The sequence below is a fragment of the Sipha flava genome, unplaced genomic scaffold, assembly GCF_003268045.1.
Source record: "Sipha flava isolate LNK unplaced genomic scaffold, YSA_version1 78_pilon_pilon, whole genome shotgun sequence".
NCBI lineage: Eukaryota > Metazoa > Arthropoda > Insecta > Hemiptera > Aphididae > Sipha > Sipha flava.
The window spans coordinates 407,125-435,073 of record NW_020273619.1 but is presented as its reverse complement, the minus strand read 5'-3'; the positions used below and the strand labels follow the sequence as shown (position 1 = coordinate 435,073).

The 27,949-nt window shown below is 27.8% G+C and overlaps 2 protein-coding genes across 2 annotated transcripts in view; one reads left to right on the top strand and one right to left on the bottom strand.

The window, feature by feature from the left end:
• Positions 1 to 27,949, top strand: part of LOC112692898 (tetraspanin-2A) — a 301,290-nt gene that overhangs the window by 165,910 nt on the left and 107,431 nt on the right. The window lies entirely within an intron of this gene.
• Positions 3,426 to 7,521, bottom strand: LOC112692897. The gene is made up of 8 exons (XM_025567721.1): positions 7,043 to 7,521; positions 6,736 to 6,869; positions 6,547 to 6,660; positions 5,634 to 5,843; positions 5,384 to 5,561; positions 5,111 to 5,295; positions 4,752 to 4,917; positions 3,426 to 4,685 (listed from the first exon to the last, which is right to left on the bottom strand). Exons 1-8 carry the CDS (start codon positions 7,161 to 7,163, stop codon positions 4,201 to 4,203), a joined length of 1,593 nt encoding a protein of 530 aa, XP_025423506.1. The 5' UTR covers positions 7,164 to 7,521; the 3' UTR covers positions 3,426 to 4,200.

The window sequence follows — 27,949 nt, the reverse complement described above, 5'->3', positions numbered from 1 at the left end:
GATTGTTTGATGGGTTTATTAAATTATTAATTTATTGTCATAGGTGTCGACGATGGATTTATATTATTCATATTTGACATTAAATACTAGGTTACTTTTTTTTAATAAAAGTTATGACCTTTTGCCCATAAAATATGATTAAAGGTAGCAACTGATTAAAAAAATCGACAGAAATAGAAATCGAAAAATATTATCTCTAAAATATTAATTCTAGTAACTATCCAAATTCGAATACGTCTACTGTCGACTGTTGGTTTTTAATATTTTCATCTTCTTAATTTGTTAATGTTTAACATTAAAATATATAGAAAATATTCTTGTTTTTATAGTTTAACAAATAAAAAGTGTATCTCAAAAAATACAAATATATCCATTTTCAACATACAATACAAAGTTTTTGCGAGAACAATATGATTCTTTGTATATATGAAATATTAAAAGAAAAAAAATCACTTTGACATTGTTTAGAATGTCAGAAAAGGATTCGATTGACAAATAGATAATAATTTCGAGTTGAAAAATGTGGATAAATTATTATTACAGCCAAATGGATTGCTAGCACGTTGTGCAGCGGAAAGCGGGTGTTTGGAAAAATGAAATGACTTTTGGTGGAACGATCAAATTCCTTTTGAAACGAAAAATATAAAAAATAAGCACTTTCACAAAACGTTTCAAGAGACACACACGCACACGCACACACATACACTCAGAAAAATATTTACTAATATCAATGAAAAAGGTATATAATACTAAGGAAAAACGGGTATGATTTGGAGCCTATGATATCGATTCATAGAAATATAGCATAATATAATATTATATTAAAGCTAAATAAATTTCATTAAACCAATGTTTTATTTCATTGATTATAATTCTGTAATCCATAAATTTAATTACTCAGAGATTAAATTAATGAAAATTATGTGCATTAATTTAAAGATAAAAAAAGTCAAATAGTATTTAATTTAAAGAAAAATGTCTTTAAATTGATTTCTCAACAAATTTAAAAAAAAGGAAACTCTTGCATTGATTGTATGTTATAATTTCTTATTTTTAAAGAGTATTGGGATTAAATTAATTTGATTTATATATAAACAAATAATGAACTGTAAGCATTGTTTTTATGCTATTTATCCTTATTTTAAAACAATTCTTGGTTTTAAAACAAATTTTTTTTTTTTTCATAAAAACTATGATTTCTTTGAAAATTATAATAAAAAATTATACAGTTGATATAAATAACACTTTATCATTTTACTATAAGTAGAATCTTTTTTATTGTTTGAAAGTACATATGATTTCCTAATACAATTTATGAACAAGAAAAATATAGTATATAATGTTATAAATAATATAAATATATATAATGTTATCAAAATTATATATTGATCAAATATATATAGATCAAAGCTGTGTTTATCAAAAAATTAAAAAATAAACATAATTAGATACAATACATTACAATACAATATTAATAAATGAAATAATAATACATAGGTTCCTTATAATTTAGGATTAGATTAAACATCAGTTAAATAAAAATGTACATAAGTTTATATAAAAAATACTGTTGTATGTATAACTTATACTATAAGTTATAACATAAATCAAATTATATGTATTTTAATAAATATTCTATGTAAAGTAATGTTTGACCCGTATTACCGTGTCTTTATTATTTAGATGATATAAATGAATTGGAGGACCCATGAAATATGTATTACTTTTCAAAACATATAGACCAGTATCAACATTTGAGACAATATAACTTACAAAATGTTTGTTATAAGACAGTACATTTAGAGTATGACATAAAAAAAACACTTTATCATCAGAACATATAATTTTTTTTAATTTATATACTAATATATTATTGTCAAATAAAGCTGTTAATATATGATTGATTTTATACACTGTGTTGTTATATACAATTTGATCATAACAAAGAGCCTGATCAAGTGTCGTCAAATCATTAGATGAAAACAAAATTTTAATTTTTTCAAAATATTCACATGAACTCAACGAAGAGCCTAAATTTTTCGAAATACAAGAACTATAACTTAAATTTAAAATTAAATCAGAAAAATTAATGGAATATTTTATACCTAACGAAATAGGAATATGAACTCTTGAAGTTATGTTTTTCGTGTATGTTTTAAGTTGTCTATGCTTAGACTCAAATCTATAACTCCATAAATATTTTAAGGGCCCTGACTTTTTTATTATATTACAATAGTGGATAAGAAAGTGATGTTTTGGCTTTAATGAATCTTGAAATAACTCAGTATATTTATTATTATGATACGTGATATGTTTTTCTAAATTCAAAATAATTTGATTATTGAATTTTGGCAACAACAATAAATCAATCATCTCAATAAGATTGATCAAAAACAACCAAATTTGATTATTTTTAGGGACCAAGTCTCCTACTAGAAGTGGAAAAAAATGAATAAATGTCTGCATTTCCCTTGAAGACATTTTTAATTTCAAAGTATTCATTTTAATTTGCTTTATAGGAGGGGACATGTTTCCAATTTCAGTGTCGCCATAATTAAATCCTTGTTTTCTACTATTTAATGTTTCCAAACTAAAAAAAAACCCAAATTAATTAAATGACATGATATGATTCATATTGTACACACAAATTCCCTCATAAATATCATGCATTATGTCCACTGCATAGTTTTTAACAACATGGAAGGAATGTATTTTGTTAAATATAGATTCTTCATATATACCAGTAATTTTACAATTATTAATCTTAATATGTTCATCATAATTTTGTTTATTACGTAGTAAGTTAATACTTTCATTGGTAAGTTCTTGCGTACTTTTTTTGTCAGAAATACAAAAACGACAAAAATAATTAGATGAAAATGACCTTGCAAATCCTAAAATACTATTTACTCCAAGGTTATCCCCCACAACTAGACCCAACAGAAATTTAATCTTAAATTGTTTTCCATCATTTACTATTATATTTATTCCATGATTTTGTAATTCATTAATTTCATCAACTAAAAAATAAAAACATTTATCATTTCCAATCAATTTTACATCTTTCGAGTTAAATAAGGCAGCTACAAAAATATTATTTAAATTTGATTTTAGAGCTTCAGGAGCAGTTGGAAATGAATAATAAACACCTAAAACTGATGATGAATGTGAACCCAACGAGTTGTTCACCTCAAAGTCATCAAAATATAAGAAGTAGGGTATATAAATGACACCGTCCTCATTGAACAACAACATTTTATCTTTCCATAGTTGACTATTAATGAAATTTGTAAACCCATTTTCATTTTTCATTAAATCTTGATTTTTAATGTAAGAATCTAAAATACCTGGTGCCTCAAAGTATTTTCTAAATTGAAATTTTAATGGTAGGATAACTCCTTTGACTTTTTTTTCATCTACAGTGTTAATGTTATTCATTCGCACATCATCTATGGTGTTATCCAAAGTAATAATTTTAGGCTTTTCATAATAATCATTAATTTCCAATGATTTAAGAAATTTGAACTCGGTATCTAGTCCTACAAATGGATTTTCACAGAAATGAATGATGGATTTAAGTGCATTTTTTTGTATAGTGTTATTGTCAAGAATTAATTTCTTTAATTCATGAGCGATGGAAGTGGTTATTATGTTTGTTACATTTTTTTTGAAGTTGGATAGCCTCTTTCCTGGAAAAATTAAATTTTACATAGTAATGGGCAGAAAATTTTATTGCACATTTTTCTAAACCATCAATATCAACATAATTAGCACAAGGTTCATGTGTTAAAGTGACCATTTCTATATTTGTGTTAGCGTTATTTGCAATTTTAGTTGAGGAATTATTATTTTTTTTAAAATTATGATTAGAATTTATATTATTTAACATTTCACATTTCATATGTTTAGAAAATGTACGATAAGCCGAAAAAGTTTGTGAACAATGCGATATACCACAGCGATAAAAACTCGATGATGATAATGAATGAACATACTTTAAATGTACCATGAATTGATCAAGTTCAGTAAATAAATCTTTACAAATAAAGCAAATTAGATCCATTGTTTAAATAAATGAATTTATATTTACAAATCGTTATACATAAATATTTATTTATTTAAATGAGTCATGTTACCAAAATATTAGTTTGAAAAAAAAGAATTAACAATATTATAAATACTAAATTTAACTATGAGAATTTAAATAGTAGATAAATCAGAAATTAATGATGTTAAGGAAGAACTTTTAACATCACACTCATTATGAATATCATAGAGAAATGTTTGTATAAATGTCCAAACTAAAACAGATTGAATGGGATACTGTAAATTGAACACTTGGAAAATTTTAAAACATGTGTCTAATGCACGAACTATGTTAGGTAATTTATAATAAGTATTGAAATAATATACATAAAAATCTTTTGTACCATCTATGTCAGCTCCAACAATGCATATAAATGGTTGTACTTTTTCTTTGTTTTTGTAAGCGTTGTCAATTTGTAATTGGCATTGAACATGTAAATCATTCAGTGAAACCACTTGTAATAAAAAAGACGTTTTGGCATCGGAAATAGATGTTTTGACTATGCGTCGTTTGTTGGTAAGAGGATTTATTTCAAATGATCTGGAAGTTGGAACCAATAGAGCATTCATTAAATCCAAAACTAAGTGATTTCTGGTTTCTACAAAAACAAAAATAAGCATTACTTAATTGAATTAATTAAAATTATAGCTTTTAAATATTGTACCAATATCTGTTTCTTTAATTTCTATTAAACGCTTGAGTAATAATTTGCTGTTTCCATCTTTTATGTTAGTGATCATTAACGGAATAATATTAATAATAAATGTATCCCACTTCACAAACAGTGAGTTTCCTTTTGTAGGATGTATATAATCAAAATCAATATCAATCTAAAATAAAAACAATCTAATGTTAAAATTAATATAAACTACAAGTATTAAGCCACAAAACATTTAACAAAATGGCAGACTAGTAATATATTATTTTGATACAAAGCCAAACTATTAGATATAGGGCGTGCATTTATAACTACTTAGTATACACAGTTGGAAAAAATTTTAATTCAATAAAATAAAATATTACCAAATTGTAGGCAAATGACTGTTTCAAAATAGGCCATTCGTCAAGAATATCAGCTATGTTGATATTCTGTGACAATAAATAATCTCTACGAATTTCACAAGTTTTTTGCCATTTTGAAGTTACTTCACTAATAGGTTCAACATAAAACTGAAGCCATTTCTTTAATTCAATTAAATCTTCATTTACTATATAGGTACATATAACAATAACCATTTACCATAACTATTACTGAAATTGGTTTATTTATCTATTTATGACTATACAATTATTTACTTATAGTTATCTTTTGTAATGTAGATATTTCCTCTAACGTAGCAACATCAGAATTTTTTTTCACTTTTTTTGGAGGACACCATAACTGATGTCGTCGTAATTTGGTTAATGTATTATGATACTTTTGGTACAATATTCCCTTTGGTTTTTTACCAGGTACATTTATGAAATATGTTTCCTATACAGGGCGAAAACATTTGTTTAAAATTACAATAATTTAAATCAAAGATCTCAAATTGTAAAAACGAACCTTGACTTCAGATTTGAATATATTAACAATACCGTCAGAAATATACTCAATGATTTTAGGAGATGCATAAACTTTATTCTGGACCATGTATTCAATAATTATTTCAGATAACATTTTTCTTAATTCTTCATTTAGCCTTAAATTTTTTTGGTAAAATGACAATATCATACTTCCCTTTCCAGATAAATTTAATATATCTTCTACACATATCTTAAATAAAAAAAAAAACCAATACCTATTGTTTTTACAAAGAACTTTTATGTTATAAATATTATTAAGAGGGCGCTTCACTCGCAAGTGTTGTCTCTGGTCTTATAAATGCATAACATAGCAAATTGTACATGCTGAATAATCCATTTAACACTTTTATGATAAATATTGGAACAAATTGACCTATTATCAAATTTAAAAGTGAGCATTTTATCTAAGTGAACTCCTTAGATCTTTTTTAGATTAATGTAAGTTAAGAATATTTCAAAATGCACAAACAATTTATTCTTTTTAAAATATATTCATAACATGCTTTAAAATTAAAATATAAAAAAATATCTATGAAATTCACCAGATAATATTCTCATTTCTACATTTGATAATATAGTTAAATTCACTCCAATATTTACTATAACAGCGTTTAATGGATTATTCAGAAAACTAAAATTTTTCCATGTTGCACGTTTTTAAGACGGAGACACCACCTGCGGGTGTATCGTCATCATAAATATATTTTAAGTTATACTTATACTATCTATATACTAATTGACACATAATACCTATTTTAAATGATGGTATAATGTTATATAGTAAACATTTTGAAAAAAATAGTAAACAACTAAAGTTAAAAATTAGTTTAACATTTTAATAAATCAATAAATATGTATTCATTTAATAAGTTTAAGTATTATGAATTAATTACTTGATTTTTAAAAGAAATTGGACTACTGCTACTGGAGCTTGTAGTAGAGTATTCAGAAATCTCTGAATCTGATGAATAATCTAATGCATTACTTGCATTAACAGTAGACTGTTTCTGCAAAAGAAAGATTAGTTGCCCTTTTAAAATATCCCATCTACCAGTTAAAAACTTCTATTTTGATTAACTTACACCAACAAAGTTAGACTGCCACTTTTTCAAATGATTCTCAAATATAATTCTTTGTCCATACAAATTTTTTGGACAAATTTTATTTAAGTGTTTTTCGTTTGTGTATTTAAGGCTTTCAGATGTTATTCCATATTCTAAAATATAGATTATATAGTGTTTGAAATTTAGAATTATATATTTATAAAACGCACACTAAGTAGTATAAATACCTACAAATAATAGTTATATAACGTATTGTAAATCTCTTTCTCGATGTATTTACAAGTATAAACCGTTAAAATACAAATAAAAAAATGTGGGTACTTACCAATAAATGCGTTGAAGAAACAATCTCCTTTTAATTTAATTAATAAATTGAGTAAGTCGGATTGATCAGGAAATTCAATATCTTCGATGATCACGGGAGCATTCAAAATAATTTTTTCCATGTTGAAACAATATAAAGAGCATGTATACACGAAACACGAAGTAAGACTGCAACGGGTAGTTAACACTTTTACAAATAACTAAATATAATAGCAGAGCGTGTTAATTGGTTCGATTGTAATGTTCAATTTCCGCCGCTGCCACCGCCGCGGCCGTCGCCAATATACGGATCGCCGTTATCAAAATAATTGTTAGTTAATATTGTTAATAATAGATCGAGAAAATCCTACCCATAAATTCTAAAATAAACTTTGAGTGTTGAATCAATTGATGGCATAGTATAATTATATCATAGACGTAATTGTATTGATTTTAAGAAAAATCTAGTGCTTACAAATAAATACTCATTTAATTAAACTAAAGATATATTTGGTTATTGGTTGAAAGAAATAATCATTATTTTACATAAATTTAGTATTAATCTAGAATAAAACATTTATTAGAAATAATGTTTTATTATCATTAAAACATAGGGCCTTAGAGGTATTCAAACCTATCAAACTATTCTTTAAATTAATTATATTTTTTATTCATTTAAGTAGGATGTATGCTTGAAACGAATCTATAGACTTCATTATTTCAAACATTTTTTTTTCGTTAATTTGATTTGGTCATCTTTAAATTATGGATATTAATGTATTGAATATGTATTTATTTTAAAGAAAATTTGATTAATTTAATATAATTTAGTATTAATTCTAGGTAAATCGTTGAACTTCAAAATAATGGTTCCATTTCATTAAAACATTGAAAGATATTTTTCTGAGTGTACATACATTTAAAGGGGAAAGTTTTTTTCACAAATTATTTTCACTTTATTATCTAAAAAATTTTTTTCTTTTTCATTCGACGCTCGCGGTACTGTCGACTTTTATACGACGTACATCTCTTTGTTTTCGTCTACATACAGGTATATGTGTGAACGTGTATGCGTGAATGTATACGCACATGCGCACCAGTCGAGAAGCTAATTCCACCACCTATGATATACTGTTGTCCACCCACATACAATCACTCCTTTTCTCACCTGCCTCCATCCAGTACCTTGTAGTTGTACACGCGTGAGTACACAGTGGTCCGCGGGACAATCTATGGGGGGGGGGGGGCAAGAGGGAGTGATATGAGCCCACGGTATACACATACGCCACGATGATGGCGGCGGAGCACGTAACATATTGCCAGCAGTTCAATTTCTCGCCCGAAACACAACTCAAACCTCAATGATTCACGTTATTTGCGAACACATGAGTTTTTATTTATAACACTGTATTTTATGCGATATTCCGATATTCTGCTATAGTGATCCAATGAGTGCACAACCATTCTCATTCTCTTCTCTTTCTCAGGACAGTTATTGTGCGGATCGGGTTTCTGCAGAACGAAATTTTCATTGATCAGCAAAAACAACGATGCTCCTTTTTTGTGATCATTATTTAACACATCCTCCCCTCCCCCTTTATCTACTGTACATCGATGTGGTCAATTCAAATTATTAAAAAATTACCTACATACCATTTAAATTAAAATTGCTTACATGCTTTCACACTCTGAAGAACTAACCGTCAACCAAAGTCCTTATCTAATTTAGAGACCGGTGTTGATCCACCTCCCTCATTCTAGCCCAACTGTAGGATTATCATCATAGCCTCTTAAATTTACCTAATAATTATTAGTTATATTACTATAAAATAAATTATATAACGATTTCTTTTGAACTAGAAAATTAATAATTTATCATAAAAACTATTCGATTATAAATTAAACTGTTATATCATCATTTTTACTATACACATACACGATTTATAAAAACATAAAGCTGATTAAATTTATTCTACAACTACGATCTTCATTTTATAAATCCTGACTGTATACAACTGCATAGAAAATAAAATCCTATGTACTCATATATTAATGAAAATAAGGAAGGGGATGTGATCTCATTGATTATGAGCATTATTTTTTTTCTCTATTTATAATACAAATATAATAAAATACAATTTGCATTAAGCTTGATATAAAATAATATCCCATAGGATATTATATCCCAAAATATTATTGACAATATTAATAATGGCGGAAAGCTATCCGATGATAATCTTCAAACACGAAAAGTATGAAATTTTAATATAATTTGTGTATTCTATTGAAGTGTAAAATAAAATTGTCCTCTTTCGTATATCTTGTTTGCGCCATAGCAAATATAAAACATACGTATTCGTAAGAGTGGATCGTACACGAGAATGTGGACTAACATGTAATCTAAACTTTAATAATAAATGATGGGTGGGGTTTCAAAGGGAAATATTAAAATTATTTGATGAACAACGCTCAAAAAATCAGCCAGTTCAGGACGACAGCGTTGATGGTATTGATCTAGAATTTTTAAGTGTAAAAGAGCCCCCGCCAACTGGGAAAAAATTAAGATAATGAAAATAAAGAGTTAAAAGTTATCGATAAGAATACGCCGCGTGTCGTTGTTGTTGCACGCCCCTAGACTGAGGACCAAATATCATATGGTTTCATAGTCAGAGAGGATAAAGAGAAACTATTATAAAGGACTCTCGTTATACAACGGCGTACAGTAATATATATAAATATATATATATATATATATATTTGTTAAATTGTCTTCTTTTCTTTCCGCTCTCCGCACACTCACCCACACGAGCCGGTCCCTTAATTATTTTAATGGATTTTCAAAACGTAGGCACGTGTTAATATTAGTCACTTAGTAAGGGTGAGTTTTTTTCACTACTACTTCGACCAAAACCATGAAGGCGTTGTTAGTGGAGGCGACGACCATGCTATATACCACGTGTTAACAGTTTTATAATTGAGTTTCAATTCGCCCAAGTCGTTTTTCTACGAGCTTTGTAGAAGCCGCAAGGTATTATAGTGATAGTTATGGTCGACATCTAGACGTTGTGCATAAAGCCGTAATATATTTAAAATGCTAACAAGCTGATGTGGCTCCTGTGTTTTGTTATAACCTTAGCGTTGCCGCAAAATCAAACCTACTTCTTAATACTTATCTCCTACGACATCCCTGCACAACTGTTTCAGTTCACTCACACGAAATGTGAATTGTATGACGGATATGTACATATATATATATATATATATATATAAGCTATACAAGATCTAGTGCGAGTTCTTAAGTCTTTAGTTTTTTGTAGTATAAAAACAATATGCTATCCGATAAATATAGCTGCTTTTGAAAACAGTTATTTTTACGTTGAAATATTTTTCTGGAATGATATATTTTTATTATTAATCAAAGTACTAACAAGAACAATACTTTAACTATGTCAAAATATGTGCACTTTTGCATTTTATCACTACAAAAGTTTAAGATAATGTATTTTTCGTTGAATTTTATATAAAATACTTGCTTAATTACCCGGCTTCACACGGAACATTCTTGGGCGTGATATAGGTTTTAATGGATTATTACTTTACACAATTTAAAGCCAAGTTTGGTGTAACTGTTGGTGCTTATAAAACAAATAAAACGAAAGTTCAAATGAATCAGTATAGTAATTTTGGTAATACGCTGAATTATCTCTGAATTACCGTATTTGCTTGTTCCAATATTTTTAATATTTTTTAAAATCCATTACATGTATTAAATATTGGAGAGACCACCATGTTAAATTTCGAGTTCATATAGTTTTGATATGCAGCGATGGTCAGTGAGGAGTAATACTTGACGTTGTCCGTTTAGAAAATTGTGAGAGTTCAACTCTTTTTGGGTGTTACCGTTGAACCTATACCTTTTTAAGTATAAATCACCCAAAATAACTGCTGAAATATTAATTTGTTATGTATTATAATAAGTAAATATTAAATATACCCATGTCTCTCACATCTTCCTGTACTGTTTACAATATTTAAACATATACTAAAATCCGTACAAAAATTTTAAATTTATTTTGGATTATTATTTTTTTATTTATTCATTTTATTGAGAAAATTCTGATAATTCGAGATTTCAAATAGATGCTATTTATTAAAGTGTATTTAGATTATACAATATTTTTTGTTTTTCCTTTTTTTGGTTCGTACACAAATAAATCAGAAGGTTTTCTGACGCGTGTACAGGCCACATACAATTATCCATGTGAGAAGCATGAATTTTCTAAATTCAGTCAACATATTCTTTTAATTGTCCTTGTAAATTGTTAATGATCATTGCAAAAACGAGTCACACTGGAAACTTCAAAAGTTTGAATTCTAATTGCTTATCTATTGAAGTCATTGGGATGCGTGTTAATAGTACATGTTCACTTTTACATTTCTCGTTTAAAATGATGGCTTCGATTATGTTGTTATACAGTTTAATAACTTACATAATTCTTAATCGGTGATTATTAAAATCACCATATTAAACAAATCAAATATTTCCTAGGTAATCAAAAATTGAAAAATGTATGCATCCAATCCAAAACTGTTTCGACCCTTAAATATGCGATTTTCGAATAATCCTTTCTTATTGCACGGTGAAAATATGAGAAGAACCTCTATTCCAAATTTCAAGTCCGTACGTTGCATATATTTTAAGATACAGCGATCAGTGAGTCAGTGGTATTTGGATTATATACATAGATTAAAAATTTGATTCAGAAGCCTCGTTAAAAATTGTGTTAATTTAATTCGAAGTTCGTAGGAAAAAGAAAACTACAAAATTATACTGACTCATAAATATATTTATATTTTCTTTATCGATTTACCACTGCATTATTAAATAAGACATCTAAGGATAGTATTCAGGGATAAAATCTTGGATACTTGTAATAATACTAGTATTATTATATAATATACTAGAGATACTAGTAATAATAGTACTACTCGTACTTTTATTACATACTGTTGCGACCCGTCCCTCCTAGCAGATCTTGTGTTCAGTGATTCTGGGGCTTCACGAGAAAAACTTACACCAGCAAGTGAGCAATAGAGCTATTTACTCGATTACTCGATCTGCGGTTTATCGTCATAATGCGATGTGAGATAGTTCGAATGCGGCATTATATAATAATATTACGTTTTCAGTTTTCCACCTTTGTACTTTTGGCGATTCGCTTGTACTTTCGGAAACACTTAAAACCAAAATATTAGTCGTGACACGCCGAATACCTAACATTTATGATTTACATAATATAATATACACATACGATTATATTTTAATATGGTTCCGACAATTGTATTATGCCACGAGAAAATTAATTAAAATTTTAGTCGCCGTAAACGTATATGTGCAACAAACAACACGAAATAACACATACTCTCTTTACGCATCTTAAAATAAATTCAAGGACTTTGTAATATTGCAAGCTTATTCACCGTCCGGCATCAATGATTTCATACTCAGGAGCTGTTTGTTTTACGAATTCTTTTCTTCAAGACTCTGACTGTAATTTTACTAACATAATGATTACAGTTATAAGTACTAGCAGACAAATTACCCACGGGACCGGATGTATGTTCTTTTTATTGTGCGGTTCGTATCCACGAACGTGAAAGCAATAATTATGAACAATTTTTATGTAAGCCGAATCCAGTGTTACATATTATCAACATTGTGCATTAACGAGTTAAAAAGGAAAAGTTATCCTTTGGAGTATAAGTTATACACATCTAGCTAGTTAATTATTAAAGTAAATTCTACCTTGACAAGATAAATTGTTTTCCATAATATATATATTTATTTAAAACATTTTATAATCACGCTAAGCAAATTATTTTCTTAATTCTAATTCTATAGATTAAAAATATTAAAATATAATTTAATGTATTCATATTTTCGTTTATCTAATACATTATCTAGATTATCTTAACGCAATGTGGTGGATAAGTTTGTTGACTTGCCCAGTGTTGCGTTAAATATTTAAACCGTAATCTACTTTTCTACGAGTCTTTTTATTTTGAAAAAAAAGTGCATCGAATACCGGTACATATAGTAGCTTTAAACTAAAGCGACTTCAGGATATGCGCTTTACTTGACAGAAAAATGTTGGTTACCTAAAACCTGTTTTTTTCTCGAAATCAAATTTCATTGGACACCGGTATTTGCATAATTTTCACCAATATTCGCGTTCTACGCCGCTTTTAAGGCACAGCAGGTACCTCGATGTTGGATTTCTATTATACGAAGATAAAGCGCGTACTTTAACAGTAATAATGTAATGCATATTACCGAACTCAATAGTAATAGTACAATATGGTACGATAAGACTGTTGAATATTTATCCGCTGTGAACTCGTATTAATAACACCGTTACGTGTTCTATTTATACGATCATTATTTAATTAGATTATCTGCAAGAGTTCCAATACATCAATATAATATTGTAATAACATTTGATTAGTTCGTACAATTTCTCTCAGTTAGTATAACTATTTTTATCATAATAATCATTGTTATTATTTTTGCGCGTATACAGCTGATTTCGCTTCATTTAATAATCAGTATGAAATCACGTATTATTATATTATTAGGATACATTAATTTTTCTGCGCGATAATAAATATACTATAGATTCACGAGACGTTCTTTACTACGGTTACAAAATGTCGTGAAACGCACATGGACCTATACGCGTCTATCGTTTAGTAATAATATACCTACTCATTTTGTCGTCATAATGTTCCGTACGTGCGTTTGTATACGATTATGACGAGTATTCGTAAACTTGGAACAATATAGTTAATAATCTATTTACAGTGGTCTAATCTAAGCCAAACCGTTTCATATTCTCACCGTTCGAGCAACTTTTGATTTATCTTCAATTCCGCCACGTAGCCTCAACTTGTTGGTACGTAACAAACGGTTTACTACGTAAGAGTTGAAAAATATTCAGAGTTGACAACTAATCAACTAGCTAAAAAAAATACTACATGAGCAGTGTTGAGTCCAGATAACAATAATGTTATCTAGATACAGATAAAGATAAAAAAATAAATTTTATCTAGATGAAAATATAAACATTTTATTTTTGAAATTAAATTTACATATACACCTGTGATTTTGTGTTTAAGACGATGTTAGTATCAAAATCCAGTCTTTTGTCTAGTTATTTTTTAGATACGTCTCTGGTTAAATATATTTTAGTTTAAATCACCATTAGTTATAAGCCAAAATACCTTTTAACATATCTTTTAATAATATAGTTATTTGATATAGTTAGATATAATTAGATTTATAGTTATAATAATTTGATATGAAGTATAAGGGCATTTCAAACGTCTTATCATCAAGGCGATCTCGTCTGCTAGTATAAACTTGTACTGCTCCGCTGAACAGTCTTTCGACAGGTACAAATGACGGAAGAGTGGTACATAATTCTTTATATCTTACTGGCACCCAATCTAGTTTAAATTTTGAATTATTAGTAGATCCAGTAATGTAATCTTTTTTTTTTTGGATGTAGATAAGTCAAATATATAGGGAAATCTTTTTTCTAAACCAGAAATTATTGCAGAAGTAAGAGGTATACAATATTTAAAATCTAATATTAACTGAATTAATGAACATCTTAGTATCAAAATAGTTGGCGCAATATAACCTATATATCCATTGTTTTCATTTTGAAATCTATCCAAAGACATTGCTAGAGACTTCATTGTTTTGCTAAACTCTTCTAAAAATACCCATTCGTGAACTTTTAACTTGGTAAAATTTAGATCATTAAACGTTAAAATTAATTTATCTTTGTGACATAAGACTTTTTCAATAGCATCAAATAAATAATTTCATCGAGTTATTACAGAAACATGGAATTTACATCCACAAGTTTCAAAAACTTTATCTGAGGCCATTGTGCTTCTGCTAGCTATATTCCAAAAACAGTACAGTTTACTAAATGTAGATTTTTAAATTTAAACATAGTTCGTATCTACAATTTTGGAAAAATTATATGTTGCAATCAAATGTAATATATGTGCACAACATTTAATATGTTTTGGTAAACACAAATTATCTGAATTTTTATTTTCAATAATTGGTATGTTTGAAAAAATTGATCCAACATTAATTATTTCTATGGCTGAATTGTCACTGTCCATTTCATTGTCAGAGCTGTCACAAATGCTTAAAACATCTTTTTCACGAAAATAACTAAGATTTTGCACATAATTAGTTTGATTTATGGTAAATTATGATACAGAAAATATTTTAAATGACTTCCCAAAGTTGGTTGCATTGTCTGTTACAATATGAGTAACTTTTAATATATCTATTTTGTATTTCTCCATCATTTTTGTTAATACTTCTGCAATATTTAAATAATCATTACTTCCTTTAATTTTTATACAACCAAGAACATATGACTTTCTTTCATATGTATCTTCAATGAAAAGAAGAAATCCAAACCGAGAATCCAAAAATATAATATTTATAAGAACCTAAATAAATTAGTTATTATTATATAACACTTAACAATAATAATCATAATATTAATAACTGAATAATAATTAAAATAATTTTTTTTATTAATTTCAATAATAATAAAAATAATAAATAATATGTTTAGAACATAAGATAACAATCTTGACGAACACGGCTATGTTTTAATCGTTGCCTCATTGGCCGCTGCGTACGATAGTGGAAAATCTATTTTCTTTCTATTAATACTTGGTATTGAATATTGACGCGTTGTGTCGTCGTGTAGGGAAACCATGAGTCCCGAGCTGAGTCACGCGCCGTAGGATCCCAGATTTACTCGAGTTAAAAGAGACGATAACGTACAATGTCGTAGAGGGGGCTCACATTTATAAACAATTTGTAAGTATTTATGATTTCGCATACACTACAACCAAACAGTTTATTATTACTTTTATTTTCAATAAGGCGATAATCTTACTAATACATTTCCCATACACTAGTTTTTCTGCTTACACTTTCTCAAAACCCACCCTACACCACAGTCTGTTTCATAATAAAAAAGAAAAACCATAGTATTCTGGCCAAAAATTGTCAAAAATACGATTCAGATATATTATAAAAAAAAAAAATTAAATAAAAGGACAAAAGAAAGAGCACAAATATTCAATGAAAAGTTCATTTATTTCAGGACTGAAACAGTTCATTTTTTGCGATTAAAATTAATTTATCTAGATACGACTTTTTTTATCAAGATTAAACATTAGATAACTTGAACTAAGTTTATCTAGATAAGATAATAGATAAGTAGTTTTTATCTAGATAACTCATCTAGATAAATTTATCTAGATAATTCTTAACACTGTACATGAGATTTCACTCCAAATTACATTATCATCGAAATCATCGCATGTCTCACTTATCTTCACTCATATTCTCGAGCACTCCCTCGTCCACATCTACGACGTCTTCACAAAAAATACTTCTTATGTTGCGTCGTAAATTAAAAAAAAAAAAAAAATTCAAATCTTTAAGGGTTCTATCAATGAATAGCTTTAGATAGATACCCCAATTATATGTTTATTGTCATACAACTAATTGTTGTTATTTTTACTTACTAATGTGTTATTTTTATTACAGTTTGTAAGTTTTTTTTTTTTAACAAATAATACTCCTTTCGTTGTAATAACGCCCACCCCCACTGCGTTTTTATATACATGACTTGTTTCTCGTTAACTCGGAACAATAGTTAATAATTTATTCACAAAAACCAACCTATAAATATATGTGTATGTGAAATACACAATGTCAGCATGTGACTAGATGTCCATCCATTATACACAAATATGTTTATATGCGAACAACATTATGTGCGTTGAACATATTTCATGTGACTTGTAAATATAACGTTTCTATAAAAAACCGACGAAGGACGGTAAGTGAAAAAAATTGATCCAAAATTTTCGCTTCCAACAAAAATTGTCATCTCGATAACTCATGGGAAATATTGTTTTGTATAATATTTATACGAGGCTGAGTCTAAGTCTATACAATATGAATACATTATATATCATTAGATCAAGGCTTAGAAGAGCCCATCCAAGTTTAAATCAATCTGAGATTGTGGTGGTAGTAGTGATGTTTTGTTAATTTGAATTCAAAAGCAACGATAAGTCATCGTGTTTGATCAATGAATTGATGTTTCATCAAATTATTAAATTTTATAAAAAAGGTTAATGTTCTGATATATAAAATCTGATTTTACAAATGTCTTTAAAAATATTCTAAAATCTATCTCTTTTAGTATTTTTTTGAAACATCTGGTACATACGTTTAAAATTCTCTTTTTATTTTGGTATCGTATTTATGCATTACAATTATTAAAAATTAGGTAACTGTTGCATTTATTATTTAAAAAATCATTTTTCATATTTGTTAGTTTTCAATGATTAAAGGTGTTACATTCATGAGTTTTTGCTGTTTATTTCAATTATTCAGCATTTGAAACAATATTTGAAAACTTTCATAGTTCTTCCAAACACGAGATTTTAATTATAACATTTTGTATTTTCGTCTAGTAGGATAAAAAGTTATAACAATTATAAAAATGATAATGTTTTCCTTTCTGGTTAGTGGAATAATTAATAATTTTACTTTAGAGATGTCATTTTAATATGCATTTGAAATAATATTGTAGTTATTTTTCAACATGGATAATGCGTTTAGTTGAGAATTCGTATTCAAATCTCCAACGTTATTAAATGGAAAATTATTCCCCCGTAATAAAAATATAAGTATATAGATCCCTCCACTATCGTTGTGATAACTTCAAACGAGATAAAATATCATAGTTAACTACAAACACACTGTATATACAAATATGCGTGAATAAAATATCGATGTTCATAAAATTAATGGTGTTCGGTACAGTACCGCAGTACGCAACAGCGGTATTAGTAGCTGAATTTACATAAACTAAGAGAACACCCAAAATATACGTGTCTTGACGAGTCGAACAATTAGTGAGTTACATGATGTTTCATGGGCCATGCAATGATATAACAATAACAAATTACATAATCCAACGTTTATTCGAAACATCCCGATTATTATTTTTCAACAATATATCAAATTGTTCTCCCCTGCCTTAACACCACGCGGGATCACGTCGAGTACCCGGATGCGATAGCCGGGTTTTAATACTATCAACGCACACAATACCGCATGGATTAAAAACATATCTGAGGTATTTACAAAAGGATTTCAGTTTGTTTGCCTGCGAACGGTTTAATCGCTACGGTGAACGGGGAGGGGAGTGTCTTAACGAGTTAATAATAGACGTTGTACGATTTTTATCTCGTAGAACACTTTCAATCTGATTGGTTATTTACTCGAAGCATATATTTATAATGACCATTGAGCTGATGAAGAAGTGTAAACGCAAGTACGGTATAATCATTTTAATTTCTCAACTGTAAGATTGAATTTGCGGTCGAGTGGATGGATGCACGTGAAGTTTTTTCCCTGCCTATGTCCAATCGAATCCGTTCCTATTTCCAAATTTAGTAACCTTTTATTAACTAATTTTAACCGACATCAAAAAATTTGTAACCAAATGGTTTCCAAGAAAACTCAATTTTCATCTCGGAGGGCTAACATGTTATTAATGTACAATATTTGATACGCAACGCAAAAATAAATATAAATGTTTTTAATTTGCTATGATGGATAAATTATAAGTCCTTTGAAATCTACTGAATCTGCCTTGGGTGTATATTTTTTTGCAAATAATCGTATTTCCCAAACGTTGATTGACTTTTTGATGTGTGAAGCATGTTATCCGAATGATACGCATCCAAACCAAAAAATATAATGCTATATGCTATATGTATAAAAAAAAAAAATGATATATTTTTGACTAGTGGTGTGTGTTGTAGATATACAATTAACTAAATATTACACGCAATATGTATTATATAGTATGTATAATATAATATGTATTTACAGTTACTTTTTATTATAAATCTTGATCTCTGATGGAATTTCTGAAAGACAAAACATACGATTTTCCTGATACATATCTGTTTCGATGAATATGTGATTCATTAGTATTTTAATTGATGAAATATATCCACCACAATGTCCACAATCATAGGTATGTAATAAACCGTAGTTTATTAGAGTTTCTTATATATCTTTTAATCCATTATCAGTATAATGAAGAATAATGGTTATGTAAGAAATTAATTTTGTGCCTATATATACAATTATAATCTGAACATTTTATATTTTCAATATAAAAGATATTTAATAAAGTTATTATACATTACAACGTGCATTTATTATTTTTAAATTTGAAATTCTTTTCAACTCATCGAACATGTTTTCAATATAATGATCGTTTTTTATAGATATTTGTTGTTGAATCATATAAGACTATTTATTACCGAAATTAAACATTTGGTTTTAACTAGAATCTATAAAGTTTCTCTATGACTAAAAACATATTTATGCCGTAGCTATATATGGCACTGAATCCATTGAAAATTGATTAAGAATTATATTTTTATTTTTCGACATGTATAATGATGTTCCATCCATTCCAATATTTCCGTTTATGACTAATGAATTTAACTTTTAACACTTATTTTTCTTATTTAGAATCCTTTCAATATCTGATCGAGTTCTTGTACTTTCAAAATATTTTTTTCATAATTCCATCTTTAAATTTTGGTAGTTTTGAATCTTGTAAAATACCCTTTCTACGAAAAATTTCAGTCGCTTTAAGTGAATTGGGATGAACCGAAATTTTATCGGTGTATTCATCTTACTAACATTTATTAGTACCCGTACTCCACCCAACCAATATTAGTTGTGTACCACAGTAAAATCGTTGTATAGGGTCCTATATAATATTTTTGTCAATGATGTATGTAGATTTAGATTTATCGTGTTTATAGTATTAGCAATAAGCCGATATGAGTTGATACCACAGAATACATTTAATTGTATGAATAATTATTAAGTATTTTGAATTAATGACGAATTAGTATTTGATAAATACCATGGAATAAGTTATATTATAATCGTATTTTAAAAAATGTGTAAAAATATCGAAGTATTCGAATAACTATATTATATCGTAATCGTATACAAATTAGTTGAATTTTTATTTTATGTGCAAGTTATATTGGCCTAAAATAATTTCTATTCAAAAACTTGTATATACCATATGGTTATTAATTTTCGAATTATTATCTATTGTTATATACAATATTGTGTACGAATAAACATGTACGTGTGTGTATGTGTTGTGTGTTTGTGTGCATTCCTCGTGCATCGTCGCTACCTAGTACGCGAAAGTTCCCTTTGAACCGCCTAGCCGCAGGTAGTTATAATCAAATATTTACGCCAGTAAAATGCTACCGATGTATTATTCAAAAGCCATCTGTTAAGAGAAATACAATATACGATCACGTGCGCCGTTGGCGATTTATATAAGGTGCACCCCCGTATCTTTTTATACATCGACAACACTTTCCTCGGGCCACCACTAACTGTTGTCCCCTGACCTGACCAAAAGATTTTAAATTCACTTTGCTAAATTTAATACAATCGTGTGTTATAAAATAGTTGCGTGGCTTCGGGTACAGACTACTAAAGTTTTCGAAACGTCGTTGGTGAACTGGAACGAATGCAAATGAAATTCATTTAAAAAATAAAAAGTCAATTATCATTCGTGATTCATCCGTATATATTTTCCGTCGACGCTTTCATGACGTATTGTACGACGAAATATAATGTTTTAATTTAAAATAGAATAATTATTATTTATTTATTTATTTATATTTATTTTTTTTTCGTTGTAAAATAATTTGAAAAAACATGGAGTGCATGTGGTTTTAACGTTATGGGAACTCCCTGACGTTAACTAAGGTTAAATTTAATTAAAAGTTAATTAATTGTCAGGATTCGAGAAATCCGGACATCAATGTCCTTTTATTCGATGAGGACGATTTTCTGATAATAATTCACTGACTAATATAGAAACTAGTGAATTTTTGTGATTCTTTAGTTGATTCATTCAAGAGTGTAAGGAGTTGAAATGTACCATAGTAATGAATTTATTTGTCTAAAGGGAATCGAATGATAGGCGTAGTTGAATAAAAAGTTATAATAAGAATGAGTGAAATAATATAGCCTATAACAATTTGTTTTCACATCGAACTGCTATCCTAATGATATCGTTCAACTTAAATTGTATCCTTTTTTTTTCTAGACTATAAAAGTCTTAAGCCATATTTCTTCACTGTTTTTAGAAGATTACATTAAAAGATGATTGAACATTTTTGATTACACGATGAGCAATCACAATGTCAATCGATAAAATTTGAATCAATAGTCTATCGATGGGGGACAGTTTGGAAATATTTTAAAGTTTGCTTATAGTATTCTACTGTCGTCAAATAATTTTTCATATCGACACAAATAAGAAACAAAGATGATGAAATTGATAATAATCTTATTACGACCGATCATATATTATTTATTTTAATTTTTTTTTTTTTTTTTTAACAACTAAACCTGTGACAAATTAAATCATTGGGTGTTCAACAATTTTAGTACTGTGATGAGACAGTTTTTTTTTGTGTTTGTTTCTGTTTGTAAGATAAATGTTGGTTAAAATGGTTGTGGAGGCCTAGGCAGCTTCTTTTTTATGGGCATTCGTCATGTACAGAAAGGTAAACTACCGGTGACCTGGTTCAAACCGGCCATTGTACATTTTGACATAACATCCTAATGCTGCTCTGGTAAGATGCTCACCCATACATTATATCATATTGTACATACACGACGTTTGTTTTAATAACGTTTTACGAAAATTGCTCGATTACCTTATTTTATGAGTATCCGAAGGACTAAGTTCATGGATGATGGCAAATTAAATAATTTTACGACAATCATCCCTAAGATTGACGACGGTTATTTTAAATTATTTGTTTTGGCGTTTAAAAAAGCCTATGATACCCGTCAAAAATGTTACGGCCGGGTGTGAAGGAAAATCCCACGACTACGGGAAAGTGGTGGTGGCAGAACACCGCAGCGCCAAATTGCATTGTAACTATTGTTTTTGCGCTCTCTGAAAACGTTTTATCCCCAGCCGCTTAGATTAAAATGGATTTGCATATTTGCCAAGATGTTGTTTTAATTAATCGTGGAGGGAAGCGTGGTTAGGGGACAATCATCAGTCATTGCAGCACATAGTGTAACATATTATATGCAAATGAAAGAAATATAATAATAATAATTAGTTTTTAATATGATTTTTTTTTTTTTTTTTTTTAAATAACCCTGAACGTCAGTCGTTTCCATTGCTTAACGCGGATAAATGCTATATACGAAAAAACCTCATTTAGATCGGCGTCTAGGATAAACCCGACTACCATTGGCTGTTAAAATAATAAAAGTATAATCCTTTATAAACTGTTCATGCAGCGTATATCATTTTATATTAGTTGTATACGTATGTAGAAGGACGCATATGCGGTCAAAGAGATCTCCATTAAGATTCACAGAGTGTGCACGAGTGTGAAAATACGACGTGCGGAATTTAATCGCAGCAAACGAGTAAGACCTTTGATCTAGGTGTTTACAATGGTCTGCGAAAACAAAGTCGTTCAAGCCCAAAATCGCCCTCACCTTGTTGCCGCACTCCATTCAAATATCCATAATGTTTCCATATGATATTATCATTATTATTGTGTAACACATACTATTGACGCATTTTTGCTCATGCGTTTTATCTATGATATTTGTATAGAGGAAGGGAGAGTGTTTGTTCTTTGAAATATTTTATTTATTAAAAGCAAGAAATATACGTGTTAGTTTATGAATTCACACGAAGCATATTTAAAGCACTTATATACTTTTTCTTTATCAGAACTATTTTAGATCACCAACGATATGACTTCACATTGAATTTTTAAAACGAGTTGGCTTAATTTATTTTATATATGTCACAACTATCTATAAATGCTTCTATATTTGTCAAATGGCAGCAGCAGTGTTTTAAAACTTTCGTACAACTTCACTTTTATAACGAGGTTTTTACTTCTAACGATTTTTCAGAAAAACTTCAAAACACCAATACATTAATAATTTACAAATAAACGCTGTTATTGTATTATTTACAAAAATAATAATAGTAGATAATACTAGATGATTAAAGAGGATTTTACCTTTTGTCTGATTTAAATAAATGTTCTACGCAATTTTTCTATGCATTTGGTTTCCTGTAATCACTTTTTTTTGGGTATTAAATTACGTATTGAACATTTTGTACTACATATTTTCAATAAGTATTTCAATTCATAAATCATATTTTGAATAAATCGTTTTTATTTTTAAATATTTTTTCCGGCATTTCGGTCAGGTTCTGTCTACTATTAGTTTATAATGATTCAAAAAGAAAACAGATGATGTAATACAAGACTTACCAGTAGTTTCACATATTATTAAAAACTCTCAATACGTGATCCCGTTATTTTTTCTTAAACTTGAATCAAAAACTATTAAAATACCTAATTATTTTAACCATATTTTCAATCTATAATTCAATAGCCTTTTCTGTTGATATTTTTTGACAAAATATTTCTAATGCCATTTATATGAATTTTAAAATTATTAAAATATTCTTCTAATTTAGAAATACTATATTATTATGTACATTTTGATAGAACCACAATGCAATTACTTTAAAAACCTCATGCCAAAATGAATGTTAACAGTATACCGATTATTTGTTTGTATAAAATATTGTATAGCCTGATAATATTAGTAAGTTAAGCAAACACAATACTCCGGATCTTTACTTGCCAGATTATCCGTATATCAGTCGACAACAGTCATCATACGCTAATATCATAATTTAATTCAACAAATTATTTACAGTAATAGGAGTTCTCAATAACACATATAATATCGAATATTATATTCATTTAATTAGTTTGATTACTGTTAATTTTACGCAGTTATATTTAAGAAAAAAAAACTAATGATTATAGGTACTGAAATTAAGGTTTAATTTTTTATATACTGATTTTTTTATATACTTGATGGTCATATAATCTAAAAATTTTATTTTCTTGTCCAAAATTAATTGTTCCTTTATAAATGAGTCTGAACATTGAATATATTTATATATATATATATATGTACATATATGATTTTCAAACAAAAATTGTTTTTGTCTACATACATACACATACTAAATAAATATAAATTTTTATATTTATCATAAAGAAAAATAATTTGGAAAGGAATGTTTTTTTTTTTTTTGTTAATTCTAAACACGATACTGTTATAGATTCACGATATTTGAAAATCTTTTACTATTATCTCATAAAAAATTATTTACTGCAATTTAATTTTTTAAAAAATATAGATGAAATGTATTATTAAAAAAGATATTGGAATAATTCAAAGTAAAATGTTAAGTTTTCAACAACAAAATCCGGTATAAAAAACAATTATTAATTATTTATAAGCTCAAGGTGAAATGCGATGCGAAATTTCCACTAGTCAGCTCGTCTACATTTTCAGACAAGTACTTTTTAGTAAATTATTGTTTTTATATTCAAAAATGTTTTGCATAAAAATTAAATGTTGGATTATAGGATTGAGTTAATAAAAATAACAAATACGTGGCCGTTTAAGGAAGATTAAAACTACACAAAATCATCACTACGAAAAATAAAAATTATATGGAGTTTGTTTTTTCAAAATATACAGTCACTAAAATATCGAACTGTATGGAAATATTTATTTGTCATAACACATGAATTGGACTAAATAACGAATGCTGCTTGTTAAGTATAATAATATATTGTATACGTACTCATGTGTATGATTATCGGCGACAACGTAGTCGACTACTTCATTAACTTGAAACAGCATTTATTTGAAAATTCTACGTCACATTATTATTATAATAAACTATATGGAGACGCAATACTCATTAACGATACAAACTCATATTAGTTTACATAAAAATAAAAATTAATAAACCTTGAAATGTCATGTAGAACATAATAGTGTATATTATTTGAAATTGATTTTTGTTTTTGAACAGCTTTTGCCCGATTACTTATCCGCCTGTATAATATGACATATAGATTTAATTAGTGGAAGGTGAATTAATTTAGTTAAATTATGCGTTTAATTAAAAATAATAATAATCATTATTATTATTAAAGAAGAAGAGAAGAAGAAGGAACAAGAAGTTAAAACAGGTTGGCAAAATGTTATATATGACAGAGATAAATAAGAGGAGATAGAAGCCGGAAAAAAAAACAATAATTATGATTATTATAATTATAATAAAAGAATCCCGGGTAAATTATTTTAGAAATTATTGAGTTGAGCGGAAGAATAATATTTATTGTTCCACAAGCCTTTTGTTCGTGCTGTTAACGGCATTACCTTGAAATGAATAATCCACACTATGCACGAAATATTTTCGTCATACCTACAAAATCAATTGATTATCGGATTATCTTTCAAGCGTTATTTTATGACTACTCCGTTTGGTATTTCGATCGGTGTAGAATTGTTGACAAATCACGAAAAATAAATCATAACCGCGTGACATGTAACGCATTGTATTCGCTTCGCTATATAACTGTATTAGTATTTAAGCGTTGGATTTTTATTGCCAACGTTCCGATACATCTCGAATACAGATTGTCAAACCATCGTGCAGATACGGTACGCTGAACGAGGTCCAATGTGCTCCGACGCTTGTGTCGTAGCGTACCACTTGTTTTCAATTGCCGTCGATTCTTCGTATTACTTGCATTTTGTTCTCGTGTGCGGTCCTGAAAAAAATTGACATAACAAAACACCATATAGCTTCCACGGCTAAATTCTTGTTTCGCTGTTCGTAAGCAATTTGTAAATTACAAGAACTATTTATCCGTTACCGGCGTCCTATTCCCTCCGGTATACCTCTGAATTCTTGCTCCGCTGCGATACTCTCGCCCGGTTTTGTACGAATGATATTCTCGTACACTATTCAGAATCATTTCGACCCCTCGTCCCTTCGCCCCCTTTCATTACTATCGGATGATTTAAAACTTTTTCTTTTTCTTTCCGTTGGATCTTTAGAAAACGCAAAACTACTACTGCTGCGCAGTCTGATCTTGATTTACGAGTTAGCTAATATAAAGTAGGCCGCTGAAAACAATTTGCCATTAAGCATCGGTAAATGTGAATGCATCACTTTCCCCAATCCAATTTCTTGTACGAAAGCTATTGTGCACTCACGTTATAACCAAGTACAATGATTCAAGTATTAAAGATGTGTTTCGTATTCTACTGTTTTACTCGATACAATATTATTTTCGTTTCGTTCAATTATTGCGTTTTATGTAAATAAGATATATCTGTCTATATTACTATGCAGAAACTCTTATTTTTAAAAGATGCATAAATAGCTTCAATGTCAAATCGTATGCCAATGTCTAACGCCTTGTTTTTGATCGGTTGTGGTATATTGTTTTATCTTTATTCTATAAATACTGTCCGGAAGAGTTTAAAATAACTATTTTCCCTCTTACGGTACATATAATTGGGTTAGAAATAATTATAAATTATTAGATGCTTTATAATATATATATATATAAAAAAATTAATTGTTGCACAAAATCGAAGGATTTTAAAAATTGTGTATACACCTTATATACAAAAGCTTTAACTATTTCAAGCAAACCTTACATTATACTATTTATAGAATTTTATAGGTAAAAGTTTATTTTAATTTGTACTTTAAATTTAAGTTTGCTTATGTGTTTAAATGACAGTCAACTATAATTAGAATAAATTACATTATGTTTTGTAGAAACATAATTGTATAAAAAAATTTAAATCCATTATTGTTTTAAAGATAATGAGTTTTTAAATTAAACACGTTGTGTATTCAAACTATCATATTTTTATTGTGGTCAAAAAATTTTTTGATTAATATACTAAAGTACCGATATTTCGATATTATTAATTCTCAAAAATATCATTGTAAATTTTTTAAAATTTATTTATTGTAAAATAATATTATATTAATTTAATATATAAATATTAAATAAAAATTATCATTGTATTAATAATTATAGGATTTACTGACGCGATACTTAAAATAATTATTCGATTAAATTCAATGTTTTTTATTATCAAAATAGTACGTAAAATATCGACTAATATTATCCATACAATGTTTCTATAATTATAATATATCAGTAACAGAGAAAATTAAATAAATAGAATTTGTGCTGCTCGTTTATTAGGAAAAAATAAGTTATGTGCCTAGGCAGAATTGAATATTCTACATTTCAAAACGTAAATGTTACAATTTCAACTGTCGACGTTATCAAAATGCTGTACATTTTATTTTATGGTGGCATAAATAAGAATCAAATGTCTATGAAGGTTTGAAAATATAATAAACTTTGCTAGGTCAGTTTCATTCAAATAAAAAAAAAAAACAAATAAAAAATTGATTTTTCTCACATTTGTAAACATGATAAACTTTGAAACAATACATTTTCAAAGTTTATTTATTGTTATGACCTATCAATTAAAGAAATACAAATGTATAATTAATGAATAAAAAACATTTTTAATAACTAATTAAACACGACCAGTTTGTTATATTAAATTCTATATTTTATTTTAAAAAAGTATTGGTTATATACCATAATAATAAATAAATATCAACGTCATTGTTATTAATATTTAATTATCACTTCTACAATAAAATTGATGGTGTAGTTATAATAATATGTTAAATACACATTCTAAAATTGTTAATAATACTAAAATGTACGAAACAGATATAATCTTCTAACACTTCATTATATA